The sequence below is a fragment of the Enoplosus armatus genome, chromosome 1, assembly GCF_043641665.1.
Source record: "Enoplosus armatus isolate fEnoArm2 chromosome 1, fEnoArm2.hap1, whole genome shotgun sequence".
Taxonomy (NCBI): Eukaryota; Metazoa; Chordata; class Actinopteri; order Centrarchiformes; family Enoplosidae; genus Enoplosus; species Enoplosus armatus.
Window position 1 is genome coordinate 13,719,616 of NC_092180.1, and position 15,960 is coordinate 13,735,575.

General features: G+C 38.6%; 1 protein-coding gene across 1 annotated transcript; it reads right to left on the bottom strand.

Moving 5' to 3' along the window:
* Positions 1–1,329: 1,329 nt before the first annotated feature.
* stk33 (serine/threonine kinase 33) lies at positions 1,330–9,182 on the bottom strand. The gene is given in 14 exon segments (XM_070906056.1): positions 1,330–1,527; positions 1,898–1,984; positions 2,345–2,514; positions 2,752–2,824; positions 2,912–2,997; positions 3,133–3,245; positions 3,337–3,412; positions 4,354–4,441; positions 5,113–5,198; positions 7,846–7,984; positions 8,150–8,254; positions 8,406–8,519; positions 9,068–9,152; positions 9,154–9,182. Coding segments are annotated over 14 exon segments (1,449 nt in total).
* Between the last annotated feature and the right edge of the window lie 6,778 nt (positions 9,183–15,960).

Below are 15,960 nucleotides of genomic sequence, written 5' to 3' on the forward strand. Positions count from 1 at the left end.
CCAAACGAGATTAGACCCGTGGCTGCCCTCAGTCCCAATCCTCTGCATTCAGATGGAGCGTAACCAGCCTGTGTGACAGTCTTTCTGTTTTGACACTGAGTGGGTGCAGTCACTGCATATAGGGCGTTTTGGAATTGAGAGGTCAGAACAGAAAAAAGAAAATCCTTATTGCTAACTTTGGTGTAGTGAAATGATATCCAATAAAATCTCCTGTACTCTTTATTTGGATTCTCTGCAATTTAGCATGTAATTATAAAACAATGAAAAAAATATATGTTGTCGTTTTATTGAAAATAAAATATGCAAAATCGTTGTGCAACAGTTCTGTGTTTTCTGATATTTGGCACATTTTAAGTCTCATTCTTAAAAATATATATATGTAAACACACATACAGTATATATATATATATATATATATATATATATAGACATACTGTATACCCTATATATTTGACATATCACCTGGCTACTACTGATTTACAGCTTCAAGTCATGTTTCTTTTTGGATGGTTTGGATGTTGAAAATATTCTCTGAACAGATTATTACATCCCTGTTGACCTCTAGCCAATAATTAAGCTTTCCCAGTGTAGAAATTAACATTCACTTTTTATATAAGAGATTTAATTATTTTCAAGTGACTATTACTCTCTATCTGGAAAAGGCATTACATTCGCAATGTATATAAATAAAGAGATGACATTAATAAGGACAAGATATCCTGCTAGGTAGTAAGTAAATTACTGAATAACAGTTTTATTAAGGAATGAGCTGTGCTGTGCTCAAATCTCCTCTGTACTCGACTAACTCTAGGTCGCTGCTTTATAATAAAAGCCTTCAATCAGATGCCACCAGTAATATCTGGCAAACTCATTAAGTCTCTGTGTTTGCTGGCCACCATAAAAAATAAGTGTGTCTGCATTTGGGCTGCTTGACGTTCTCAAACAGTTGGCTGTGTAACAGTGAGCATTCGTCCAGCAGGTTGCCCCATCCAGGTCCTTTCCCTTTGGCACGAGTCACTGCGGAGGCTGGACCCTCAGCTACAGTGGTCTTAGACTTCTTGTATTTTCAGGCCTGCAGATGAGGCCCATCTATTTGACACTGCTGTCACTGCTTAGTCTCTGGTCATCACCATAAAGGCTGAGCCATTCGCAGCAGTTTCATCACTGCTAAATTACAGAATAACATAAAACAACCAGAATCACATTAAATAAAGTTAATATCAAATAAAGTTTTTCTCTTTTGTATGCTCACTCTCTCTCTTTTTCCCCACTCACTTGTGTGTTCTCTCTCACGCATTCTCAAGTAATATGGCTCGTTTTTAACTTTTATTATGAATTGTTATTGGTCTTAGAGCCGGCTGGTGGTTTGTGTGGGCCAGTCCTACATTTTCTGGAGGTAGAAGTTCTCTGGTTGTCCGCCTTACTGAGGTCAGGGGCTGATTTCTTTCCTGTACTGACGTCCTTCTTGTCCCAAGGCCTGCGCTGCTTTGCACTCAGCTGTGTGGAGGGTTTCACACCGGCATGAGACTGAAGGGATACGATTCGTGTTCATCTTACATAACAGAATTAACTATCACATTCATTTAAAAACAGCTGCATGGCTACACCTTTATTACCATCTTCTATAATAGGTGAATCTGGCACCATCTAGTGGTGATCTAATATAACAAAACAGTATGCATGGCACTATGAAAGCACAAAGGCAGTTTAGTAATAAAGTTTTTAAAATCCAGCAGTACATATTTGTAGTTTGAAAATGTATATCAAAACCTGTCAGATTTAAAATTCAAGATCTGTCAAGTGCGACTGGAAATCTAATTAAAACCTACAAATAAAAGAATATATCAACTTAAATTGAACTGAACTCAAAGGCCAAGTTGTAGGAGGTTCAACAAACCTGTGAGGTGGTGGGATGAGGCGGTCCAGGGGTTTCAGGGCCGTTTTTGTGCTTGTCCTGCTGGAGGCTGCCACCTCTCTCTTTAGTCTGTATTCCAAGATAAAAGGGTGACCCAAAGGGAAAGATGAGAGATCGATACCTGGATTCCATGACCATACATAAAAGATATGGGCTGGGTATTTTACTTTAAAGGAAAATTCTGATTTGTTTAGCTTTGTTTTGATTTTAAGCTGTCTCGTGAACAATATGAGATTCACAATCATAATTACCACTTGGATATTGACATGAATGATATTTACAAATCAGAAACTGATAAATCCACTAAGTAGAGACTTGACATCTTTTTAATTATTTGGAGCCATATAGATTTAGAGTCCTATAATAAGAATACAAAGAGGCAGGTGAGGTCAACTTGTTGTAGAGTTGTGCTAAACAGACATACAGTACCGGCTTGGTGGATGTGGCAGGTCTGCAGAAGCTGCTGTCTCTCTCAGGGTTGAGCTTAGCGTGGCTCCTGCAGTTGCTGTCGGTTTCTGTTGAAGCTGCCTTGGAGGCCGGGGATGGGTTTAGTGTGTCCTCAGAGGAGGTGAGGGACAAGTCCTCCAGAGTCTGTGTTCCTGTTTTAAATAACATCAACATCAAGTAACCTCCTGTGGCTTTGGTTTATCTCTCTCTCTCCAATCACAGCAACAATACTAACGCTTCATGCTACGTTACCATTCAACTCTCACTCACATGACTTAATCCACTTCATCCATTATTTTCATATACCACATCACCTTGTCGTACATTATCGCTTGCACAATGTTGTTGATTCAAATGATCTGAATTAAATTAAACCATCACTGTCTTACTCTCTTCCTGTTCCAGGTGGTGACGCATCATCTCCAGCACATTGGATGGTATAGCAGGCACATTAGTGTTACCCTGTTGGACAAAAGCACCCCATAACAGCTCCACATGTGACTCATTTGGTAAAGTTTATGAATGCAGCTGGAACAGTCAGTGCCTTACTGTAATCCAGGGGTTTTCTAGTAGCTGATTAGCAGACATGCGGTATGCAGGGTCCACCTTCAGAAGGCAAGTCAATAGATTTTTTGCTGTTGAGACAGACTCAAGCCAATCGGTGAGTTTGTTAGTAACTGCTTGCAATGAAAATATATTCATTCACTCCACAAACAGTTTCTCCTTTTTTGTAGGATTACATGTACTATTTCTTTATTATTAAGTGTTACCTGCATCACTGACTGTGGCCCAGATGGGTTGAGTGAATCTGACGTTTTTGGCCAGAATCTCTTGAAGTAGGTTTGCCCTTGTTTTGGACACAAAGGGAGGCTCCCCACACAGCCTGCAGGGACACACAGCTCAGACACATATCTATTCACAGGATATGTATGTATGTGTGTGTATATGTATATATAGTATGTGTGTCTACTTACAACATATACATAACGACTCCTATGCTCCACACATCACACCACTGACTGTAACCACGGCCGCTCATCATTTCAGGTGCTGAAATTCACACAAATACACAAATGTATGGCTTTTCTTTGTCTGAAATATGGAAATTTGGGAGATTAAAATGACTAGTTATACTACTTTTTGACCACTAGTGGTGCTGCTGAGAAACATTTATATAAGCAACTCCCAAACTGTTTGTATCCACTACTGGTAGCAGTAATGGGGCGTAAAAGGCAGCAATGCACCAGTAAAAATGGAGGAGGAGAAGAAGAGGACTACATACCGGAAAAATGAAGGTTTCACAAAATTATTTTAAAAATATTTAACTATTTTGGAGGTTGGTTACGATGTAGTAATCCAACAACTTTTCAGCATGCAATTCCTGATGTAAAAATGTTTATATTCAATGTTTCTCGCCAAACTCATTGAGTGTATCCTTGAGGCGTAACAAACGTGTCAAAAGCATTTCGGTTTTCATAAAACATTCACAAAGCCAATTTTTTAAATACTTTAAAACCTGCATTGTTTATATGCATGTTAACGTCAGCTAGCCTTCTTCTTTGTCCCTGTCTTTTACCTGCAGATTGCTAAATTTTTTGGCACGTTACCTCCACCAACTTTCTATCAGTGGATTAGCATGAAAGCAAGCGACGTCATATTGTAGTGTGCATTCACTCATTACACTTCACTCATTCTTGCTACATAGCACCACTATTGCTCAAAAACTCCACGTGGTACCTTTACATAATACTAAGTATAGATATAAAATATACCTGATACATTCCACATGCAAAAATAGCATTACACTTACTGCTTACAAACGTAAAACCACTATGTGTAGAATTTAAAAATGTCACCCCCCAGTGGTAGAACCAAAAAGATACTAGGGTAGATGGCAAGGCATGCTACAACACTCATTCAAACTCAGAGCTGTATCCCTGTGGTCATCTGTGTGGCCAACTAGCATGCTGCAGGAGATACAGGTGTCATACCCATATAGATAAGAGTCCCACAGGCCTCCGTCATTATGTTCTCAATCCCTACACCACCTGTCTGCACCGATAATCCAAAGTCTGTCACCTAGGTAGAGAATAGCACTTAAGAAAAAAGGTGATACAAATAAACATGATTTAGATGTGCTGACAGAGCCCATTTTGAATTCTTTATTTAAGGGGCTTTTGTCAGGAAAACAAGTCTCGAGCTTGAGCACAAACAATGATCCTTGATGATTTACATGAATAGCAGTTCAGGCTGTACAGGTCCACATATTTGCAAAGGGGTATCACATTATTACAACAGCAAAATCCAGACGACTAACTCCTGTGAAATGAAAGTGATTAATGCTGTGCCATGACAACATTTTCTTACAACATGTACAGTATGTAGGTGTTACTGTATGTGTGTGTGAGACAAAGAGAGAAAAACAGAGAGAGACAGGGACGTTTATTCTGTGGTCTACACTTGTTCTAGCTCGCACACCAGGTATCTGCTTTGGCTGGCTTGTGCACACAACATGCTGTGCTCAGCTGGTAATTTGTTTAAAGGTACAGTTGAGTCTCTCTTTGCAAAGGTGTACTATAAAGGAAGACCAGAGGGAGTCTGTCATAATGAGGTAGTATTTAAAGCCTTTACTAAATATAGAAGAGATAGTGGGCGAGGAAAAAGTGCCCATCAGAGACTTATACTCAGTGCGACAGAGAATGGATAAGAAGCGGTGATGGAAAGTTTGACAGTTTGTGTCACCATCTTACCTTGATATTGATCCTGCTATTATCATCTTCATCGGGAGAATTTTTCACAAGAATGTTCTCAAGTTTCAAGTCCCGGTGCACTATGTCTGTAAGATGTGAGGAGGAAGACTTTTACACAGACACGATGGCTCTGAATACAGTTTTAACAGTGATGTATGTGACGATTACATTTACACAATTAGTTGTTGTAATCAATATTCATATCAATATTTTAATATTAACAATGAATCAAATGGGTGAAAAGGGGGGTGCTTATACTGATGAGACCACTGACCATGATCATACACATTTCGGTTTTACAGCCTGTGGTTTTATCTTGTTCCCAGCCCCAGCAGACAGCTCTGATAAACCCACTGTACACTAAGCACCTCACTGTTACCAACCAGCTGGTGAACATTTAGAAGCTAAGGAGGCAGATATTTGGTGTTCCAAGTTGGTGGAGACCAAAACCAAGCTTAAAGGAGTGTGAATATTGGATTTACATTCATCTTAAATATAAGATTAATCTAATTTAGAAGAAAACATTCACAGAAGAAATACATTTAACATTTTAGCATATTTAATTGTATTTATTGTTTATTTTAAGTTAAATATTTATCTGTAAATCTGCAGAGCTGTTGGCTTTTATTCTGAGTGAGAGAGATTGGGCCTATATTATTTAACTTATAATATAATATAATCATTTAAAATCTAAAATTGTTAAAACTGATAAGCATCTGTGTACATGTATGTTATATTGGTTGGGTGGCTCAGGGTGCCATAATGAAACATTTCCTTTGAAGGGGTGCCGTGGTCTAAAAATATTTGGGAGCCGCTGCTGTAGGCAATACTTATTGCCCTTGATGAAGGCACTGGCCTCATAATAAGAGTTGGTTTTCAGGCGCTGCACTGTGGCTGCCCAATGCTCCTAAATAGTTTGGTAAGATCAGTAAAGCAGAGGACAAATGTCCCCACAGGGATTAATAAAATCTGACTTAATTTAGCCTAAATTAAAGCAGCTTCACAGTGGATCATACCCAAGTGTCACCTGACACGAAATATCACAAAGTCTGCTGAAAATAAAGATGTTTTTTGTTCAACATATTTTGGTTTCTTGTCTTGAATAGTGTGACAAAAACTGGAGTCAGGGTGGAAGTACTGAAGAAAATAAATGAAGACTGTGATCAGAGTTAAGTGCAACATGATTTGCTAATGTCGGTCACCAGAGTAAACTATGTTTCACACACGCTAACACCGTGATCTGTTTACCTTGCTTACAGTAGGCCAGGCTGAAGGGCCTCGTTAACAAAACTTGGTGGAGTGAGAGAAGGCAGGAGGAAAAATACAATTTGCCCTGGGCAGTCCTTTTCACAGCACTGTTTGAAGCAACCAATTATAAAACACAACAGTGTTGATGGTGTGTGAAAGGGTAAGTTAGACCACCTGGTGTGCACAAAACAAACACATGAAAATGTTCTTTTTTCCTTCATCCATTTAAGACATTTTAAAAAAAAAAATTCAACTGCTTTCTGACAGATAAACTCTCAATTTCGTATTCATAAATGTCGTCATTTAATAATTATACATACTGTAAATAACAATGACCCATTTTAAAATACGCTCAATAGTTTCGCACTTATTTTTAATAAAATACAGATAATCATAATTAACAGAAATAACATAATTCACAATAACATCACTCTGGTAACTCACTGAGCAATCATGCTATTTCATAAAACAATTGGATCGATCAATCTATCAACTGCAGTTTAATAGTTACATGTACATGACTAAATGTACCATGTTGTGACTAGCATGTGTTAGCATTAAAGCTAACAGCTAAATGTGACGCACAACAACAGCAGTTGAGGCTGACAAAGGACAACAAAAATGTGATAATCTGAGAAAACACGGACAAATTTAAGCTGAGGGACTATCATGATTGGTCATTTGACAAAAAGGGTTCTGGCTACCTCATTAGTATCATTGGTCTTTATAGAGGTGAGGGAAACCAGCGCAGAGGGACTTTCCATGTGAAAACTCACCTATTAATCAGTACTGCTCCCTAGCTTGTTGTAAATTGGTCATTAGCCAGATGTAATGATGCCTCATTGCAAGGCAATGCCCTAAATTACCTCTAACCACAGATTTCACCATTAAAAGGGAAACAGTATTTCCAAATAAAACAAGTAGGTATAATTTAAATGTTTATTATGTTTTTGAATTTGAATTTATTCATCATTTCTCTTTTATCAAAATAAGCCTCACTTCTATAATGACTGAAAGCCATAATGGCAAGGAATCTGAGGGCAGCACAATTTGAGTATAACAATGGTACTATGGCACTATTATAATAACTATAACTATTCAAAACACAACAGTCTGAACCGTGCCTTAGGCGTTTTCCTAATTCCACCAGTGTACTTCATTTAAAAACATAAAATACCATATACTAAGGACATAATCCATTACTACTTGCTCCACACTAGAGTATAATGAGGATAAGAATATGAAGTATAGGAACTAACAATAACAACAAGCTGAATAGCATTGTTTCATTTGTCTTCTGGTTATAAGTTTCATGTCTGCTGAATAGTTTAACACCACACCTGTAAACACCCCTATCAGTGATTTCATGTACACATCTACAGCCCCGCAGCTGTTTAGGTGAGGATCACTGGAGGTCATCAAAAGCTACAGTTTCACCTAGTGTTAAGACAATTTTAATACTGTCAAAATGTCGAATGACATTACCTCTTTTGTGAAGGTAGACAACGGCGTCAGCTAAGCTACAGATGATATGCCTCGTCTCGTCCTCTGTAAAGAACTTTTTCCGCTGCAACAGCTGCTTCAGTTCGCCTCCAACGCACAGCTCAGTAACCAAATAAGTCATCTAGAAACGAGCAGAGAAAATGCATCTCACCATACAGTCCACTTGTGTGTGCTTATCAGTAATATTCATGCAGAGACACACAATAATGGGAGATTAAGATGTCACATGCACACTTATACCCAGTCTCTTAATTAGGTTTGTGACTTAAAGGACAGCAATGCTCACCCTAGCCGTGTCGTAGACCTCCTGGAGATGTATAATGTGAGCATGATTCACTTGTTTGAGGATGTTTATTTCATGGCCCAGCATCTTGACTTTCGAGCTTCCTGCCTGAAATGACAGAAAGTCAAATCACAGCTGATGGAGTTTCAGCGTGGTTATGGCCTTTGTTTGCTTCTCTCCAAACATTAAACTCTCTTATTAGTGCAACTTTTTATTACAATAAAAACACGCTTCCCAGAGGGATGCCAAATGCACTCACCGCTGGTCTGCAAACCTCCTTAATAGCCCATTTAGTCTGTGTCTCAATGTGGGTGGCTTCATAAACAACTCCAAAGCTACCTTGACCCAATTTCCTTCCAAATTCATATATTTCCTGTGGGGATAAGAAAGAAAACATTAATACATTTGTAATCTACACCTGCTCAGTGTCAGTCAGAGACAGCAGAGGATTTCCCTTGAGCTTGTGTTTAAGGCTTTAGGATCATTTCACTGTTTTGGATTACAAAAACATTATGTCTTAGCTCAAGACCTGAATCCTGAAGTACATCCTAATTTCAAGCACTCTGAAAAAACTGAAAGTTTTTGGGTCTCTGGAGGTGCGCAATATAGTATTTCTAATCAAGTTACAAATGATTAAGTTGCTGCTGCAGTTCGTTCAATCTCAGGTCTAATTAACTTGATCATTATCTGTGTGATGCAAGGCTGAGCACTGGCTGCTTCGGATTTGGCAAAGGGAGCAGTCAAATTCCCCAATGAAAGGAGGGGGGGGGGCTATACAGGAGCAAAGTGAAGTTTGATCCTCTTCTGGTGCAGACAGAGTGTACCATAGAGGTCACCAGTGAGTATGTGGGACTTCTTCAGTGGTGGCCCCACAGCACAACACAGGACTGTAGTGGGGTTGTGTACAGAATCTCTCCATACCCTGAGGTCAGCATCATCCACCAGGCGTATTAAAGGCACTTTGCTCTCCAACGTGTCCCTGCTGGTCCACGGGGACACCATGTTCGCCTTATCCACTGACATCTGCTTGTGTCATCTAGAGATGGAAGGAGAGGGCAGTCATTATCTCTCTGAAATTCCTTGTCAAGTCATGAAATAATGGGGCAAAATAAATTCTTAGGTGACAAATAATAACTGCATTTCTTTGACTAATCAATTAGTTATTTTTAAATTATTTTTCCAGTAATGCAAATGAATGCAGTCATGACTAATTGTTTGAGAGGGTAAAATTTTTCCAGAAAAATAACATTGGTTCCAATTTGTCAACATTTCCAAATATAACATTACAGAGTACTAGAAAAAACACAAATATTCTCTGATACAAGTAATCATTTATGCAAATATGTTAAATTGAAGCCTATTTGACCAGTATTGAAGACATTATGTTAGCTCATTAAGTTAATTTAAGAAGTCTACAATTCAAGAAGTAGCATACAGAATCACTGAATCTTTACTCCCTGTAGTCAAAGTCTCTGCCTGAGCCCATATTAACTTTAAGCACAATTTACCCAGCTTGAAAAACAGTCGCTAAAGACAAATTAAATGTAAAGCAAGTGATGACTGGGAGCGATGAAGTGGATCCACCACATGCACAGCAATTAATTATTAACAAGGAAGCAGTGTCTTTAACCTCTTCACTCTGATGCATTATTTCAGCCCTGACAGGGCTCTCATAACAGGCCTGTCTCTCCCATTATCTCCTGTCTATTTTCCAATCAAAACGTTTGTGACAGCTTCTGGAAATTCCAATCAGCTCAATCACAGCTCATTTGTGGAAGACAGAGGGATGTGATGAGTGTATCACTGGGGACTGGAAGTGACTGGAGGAGGAGGGTCCTGTGCACCTCAGGTGTCTCCAAGGCAGAGGTGTCTGGTCCTTAGCTTCCCAATGAAAGAGAAATTAGATATGAGGTTTAGGTCAGGGTGAGAAGTCTGACCTTAAAACAGGTCACTAACAGACACAGGGCTTGAATTGCTTTAGGCCGGGGGTTGTCTATCTGCAATCTCTAGTCCTGTGTTTCTAAAACTGCAGATCAAACAACAGGTCAAAATAGATTACTTACTTACTTTTACACTGCAGCTTGCATCGAATCACAAACCCAAACAGAGGACTTAAAGGGCTGGAGGTGGAAAATTAACCCAGAAATGATCAATGTTGGGTTCCATAATTACTGCATTTGAACCCTGATCAATACAGATATACTGTACACAGTACCGCTGCGTCTACTGTCAAGTTAAAGAATCTTGTAAATTGTAAATGCCACTGGTAAAAGCTGTTATATAATTATTTTTACCCACCAGTAAGGAACTTCACCGAGAGAGCGGACTGTAACTAGGCAGGAGGTTCCTGTTATTCCTCACAAATCCAACCACTCCTCAGTGGAGCTGACACAAACAACACTCAAGAATCGCTAATGCAGTGTCAAGGACATATTGCTTTCCTGGCTTGCAACTTGCAAACATGACCAATTGTGTTTGTTGCATGACCAAATTGCTGGAAATAAAATGGGGGTTTTAAACCTCTCAGCAGTAGTGGGTAAGAAGTGTGCCCCTGTGCCACCTGTGCACCTAAAATGCCTTCCATTAAGGCTAAATTCTCTGTCCAGGTACCTCTACGTAAGTAGCACTGACATGTGAAATTTCAAAACCCTCCTTGAAAGACCAAGTGTAGACTGCTTATTCTCCTTTTTTACTGACTTGATTAAGTCAAGATTCAAGGTTCAAGATTCAATACTTTATTGCCATTTCAACAAAGACAGAAATTTGGTTTGGTGTGCTCACACAAAGCAAAAACAAAAAAACAGATACAAAAAAATAATATGTTTTTTCCATCTCTACATACAGTAGATGGAGAATTGACCCAAGAATAGATATATAATTATTAACTAGGTCAAATAATGACTAAATAGTAATAGGACAGCACAAATTAACTATGTCAAAACACAATGGTCTTTGTTCACACGCTGAAAGATGAGCAAACATCAGCACACACCCCAACCTCAAAGAGACACAGGCTATGGCACACCTTTTACATTGAGTTTGCCTCATCTCCAGTTTCAGCAGGAAGTAATTAGAGCCGACAGTTCATCACAAGTCAAGCCCATACTTGCCTCATCTCTCCATCATTCTGTCAGACAGCAATTTCTGTTTATTTACACTAGTGAGTGAATGAATGTACGTAGTGCCTAATGACTGTGAGTGTGGGGGACACGAGAACTAAGCGCACAAAATCAATGTCACTTTGGAACAAAGAGAGCGTGGACATACAGAGGATGACTCTGATCCTGTGAAACATTTCTTCCCTTAAACCTGCTTGTCTTTCATTAACTCAAGTTGATGTACATTTACTCTTTCTCCCACCCTTGATGTCAATAAGACGGCCACTAGCCCCTTAAGGCTGCAATGTTCTTTACATCCCTCCTTATAAAACTGTTGACCAGGAAGAACAAAATTCTGATGTGATATGTTGATTATTGACTGTTGATTAATCGTTGAGTCAATCGACATGAAAGTAATCGACAACAATTTCTGCCCTCGTTCTGCTTTTCTGTTTATATAATGGTAAATTGAACATTGAGCATCATCTGTTCCTCCGGCCAAACAAGATATGACCCTAATTAAGGCCACAAGCCAAAATGTGTCGGTCTGACAATAAAGCAATTCTTTATACAACAAGTGCTGCTGGAGTTTTGACCTCTTCAGACTTTTTCCATTCTCCCTGCACCTCGGAAGTAGGTTGTTGTTGTAAATTGTGCTAAAAATGTCCTAATCTAGCTTCTAAAAAGTGGGACATTTTATAGACTAAACGTTTTATCGATTAATCGTAAAAACAATCAACAGATGAATCAATTAATCTATTCATCACCAGTAGGACAACTGCAGCATACCAAAAGTCAGCAGTGTCAAAACAGTTACCACTTTTCAATCTCAACCAGACCGTCAAGATATTACATATTTCAATTATTGCACAGGGCCTTTAGAAGTTTGCTTTCTTTAATGGCATAACTAGTAGAATAGATTAGGCTTAAGCAGCTCTCTAATGATGGTGCCTGAAGCTGTAACAAGCAGCCACTAAAATATAGCCCGCAAATCAAACAAAAACAGTCTTACTAACTGCAATTAAAATGTTAACTGCTATCCGTTTTGCTTGAGCCCAAATATTACATTTTCCTCATGTGAAACTTAATCATTTATTGACAGCTGGGCTTTGATGACAAATGATAAACTTCACAGTCCTAATGAAGCGTGGAATTACATTACCTGATGAGGCAAGAAATTGCATGTTTAGAATGCAAATATAGAGCCCATCCAGTTCACTAAGTTATGAGGTGAATCCTAATATTATGCAGAGAGATTATCAAAGCTTGTGGTCTAAATGTAATATACCAAGAACACATCAACATTAAGCCATTAAAGGATACAACAGACTTACTAAAGAGCTGTGAAAATATACTATGCCTGACAGTTGATGAACTACAGGGCTGACAAAAAGGAGGTGCTTTAAGTTGCTATTCTTACACTCAGCAAACAAGTAATGCATGTAGTGTCCCTGTAAACAAATCATTTAAATGCCCCTCCAAGAATTCCTTCTGTCTCCAATGGTCATGTTTGATAAGTGTCTATTGGCAAAAAAAACATGCTTTGCCAAAAGGAAGCAAAAGATCAAATTCTGCCATTTGCTCAGAGCACTCCACATGTTGCTAGGAGATAAGGGCCAACAAATTCAAATTTTCTCATTGGTTTAATCCTGGTTAAGGCTAATCTCTGCCCTTGCTGGGCTCAGCCTTGGGAAGCTGGGAGGGCAGACATCTAGAAAAATGTAGGCCATAGCAGAAACAAGAACAAATCAAATTCATTTCAATGTCAACCCGGAGAGAACTCAGCACATTCATATCAGAATACACAGATATCCACACCTTCAGTTATAAATCATTCATGGTCCCACTGCCAAACTGATAACGTTGACGCTCTTCACTAAAAAAATGTTTTTTAACCAGTTAGAACTAAAGATGCAGGACAAGCTAACCTTTATGACCACGACAGATGTCAAATTATAACAAATGATGACAGTGGAAGGATGTTACAGTAAGAAGGTAACCGCTGGTGAACATATTCAACATGCATACATACAACAGACATATTAACATATCGACATCGACTGCTGCAGCCAAGCTTGCAGTAACTTAAACTAATTAGGTTAGCTAGTTAACTGTTAGCCTAACGCTATAACGTTATGCATCAGTGAAGGTATTTCGTGCTCTGTAATATCCCAGATATTTTTGCAGTTGCGTCTGGTTAATTTGAGATACCGAGCCTTCACTTTCCTCATATAGCAAGCTAACTGCTAACGTTAATGATGTTAGAGATAAGTTAGCTATTTTTAATTAACGCCTAATAAAAAGATATTCTAAAACAGGATAGAGACCATTCTTACACTGCCGTTCACCACGTTGTAACGCTACAACACACTAAGTTAACGCTACGTTACTCTTGTTAAAACATGAAACAGCGCAGAAAGCTTTAAAACTGACAGTAACCGTTTTAGGTAGCATTCCCCCCATGGCACACGTTGTCATGGCAACGAAACACGAAGTTGCACAAACGATTTTCTCTTAACAAGATACTAATGGATAAACAAAAACGTCTAAAACGATGCACACATTACTGTACCTCGGGTACAATGTGGTTGTAGCTGTTGTTAGAGAATTCAACAAAAGTTTCTTACCTCTTGGAACAGATCATTTTCATTCAGCAGGTCAGTCTACACGCAAAAAGTTTTTAGGCGAGTGACTAGGGAAAGCGAAGAGGGACAAAAGTCCAATGAATGAACAGGGCTACTGATTCAGGGCCTTGCAGCGCCCCTGGTGGCGCATGTGTGTTCACCAATGTAAAGTAGGTAGTAGTAGTAAGAAAAGCAAGACAACGACACGACGTGAATTTCCAACTTCCACAACAACCATACATTCTACATATACAGTATATATATATATATACATATATATATATATACATATAGCGAATGGGGAAGCTGTTTTTCCCCGTGGCACCCTGGATTTTTCTTGGTCCTTAGTCTCCATCTAGTGGACAAAACTGGAGGGTTATGTCTGAGTTGTTGATGTTGAATCTTTCATTCACAAGGTTAGGACCTTATCCTTAGAGTTATAAGAGAGGGAGTCATAACCTGTTTTGCAGTATATCAACTGTGATCACAGATTAGCAATTAGATAAACAGAATGTAGGATTGTTATATTAATAATTATTTGGTGTATTTGGTGTGTTTGGTGTGATTATTTCGTGTGTTCAAGCAGTTCATTCCTATGATTAAAGCAGCTATGGGAGCAAACTTTAACAAACTTATTTCTCCTATAATGCAATATCATTTCACCAAGACATACTGTTAACTACAATTAGTCTAAAATCCTTTTTTTCTGCACGTACAAGAACATTTAGAACAGCACTTCTTTTTTTTTTGTTGTTGCTTTAATGTTTTTCGGTTTTCATTCAGTTATTTTAAATGTTGTTTATCATTTATTTGTTTGGGTTTTGTTATGATTTTATAAATTTTTTATTCTTTACTCTTTTTTTCCATCATTATACTGCTCATTTTCCTAACAGTGTGGGACAACAGGAAACCTACTGAAAAACAGTTTTAACTGAAGCTTTAAATGGAGCTGTTTGCATGCTATTGGAAGGAGGCCTCTGTAAATCTTTAACCTTAACTCTTGTTTTGGCAGCCTGAACTTTAATCTTGGCATGACATTTAACTGTGCCCTAGCAAAGCTACTAGACTAACGTGTCCTTTTCAGTCGATCTGCTGGATGCAGCTTCCTCATTTACACATTAAGAAATAAAGGCATGTTTGTATACTGCAATTCAGCTGCAAAATTATTTATTTGAGAAAATGTTTCCAATACAAAATGCCTGGAGTATCCAGACAAACAGTGTGTTTAGTTACAGACTTTATAATTAGTAACCACTGATTTCCTCCATCAGACAGACATCCGCCTTTTACCAAAGACATTATTGATGAGTTTGGGCAATGGACTTGGAGCCACTGTATCGTCTGCGGTCTGCACGGTGCTTAAGGTTCTCCATCAGGTGATGAATGAGTTTCGTGAAGAGGTTGGATATCTCCAAGTAGTCCTCTGCTGCACACACCTCCTGGAAGTGGCAGGAGTTTTCCTGAGCTGAGGATCGACCCCCCTTTACTCCGGTGCACAGGTCCTTCTTGTTCCCACCAAGAAGACTGGTTAGTCTGCCATAGAAGAGTGAAGCAGGGTTATACAACAACCAGTGGGTGGTGCCTCATATATCCTGTATGATATCTTTACAAACATTAATATTCTCTTTTTATTATTGTTCTGCATGCTTACAAACTATTTCAATAACTGCTTTACTGTTTTAATCTTCTACTCTTTTTCAGTTTGACTATGTAACATCTGTCCAGGGAATACTGATGAAAAATGGCCTTTTAGCAAATTCTTGTGCAATTGCAGAAATGTTTATCAATGTGCAGTGTCCATGTTAAATAAACCAATAAATGAAACTTTATTAGCTTTTTAAATCTGTTCGTCAGTATGATTCATGTATCTTACTGTATGCTTTGTGTACTGTGTGTGCTTTGACTAGACGTCATGTAAGCGATATTGTAAATATTGAGTGTTTATTGAAAGGCAGTGCCTCTCACAGTGGTCTACTTAATTGTTTTACATCTCTCTCACAATATGTTGGGAAAAGAATGCACCTGTCAAGGAACTTCAAGTGGTAGGGCTTTCATCCTCTCCAGATGTCACTATTCACTCACTGTTGCTATC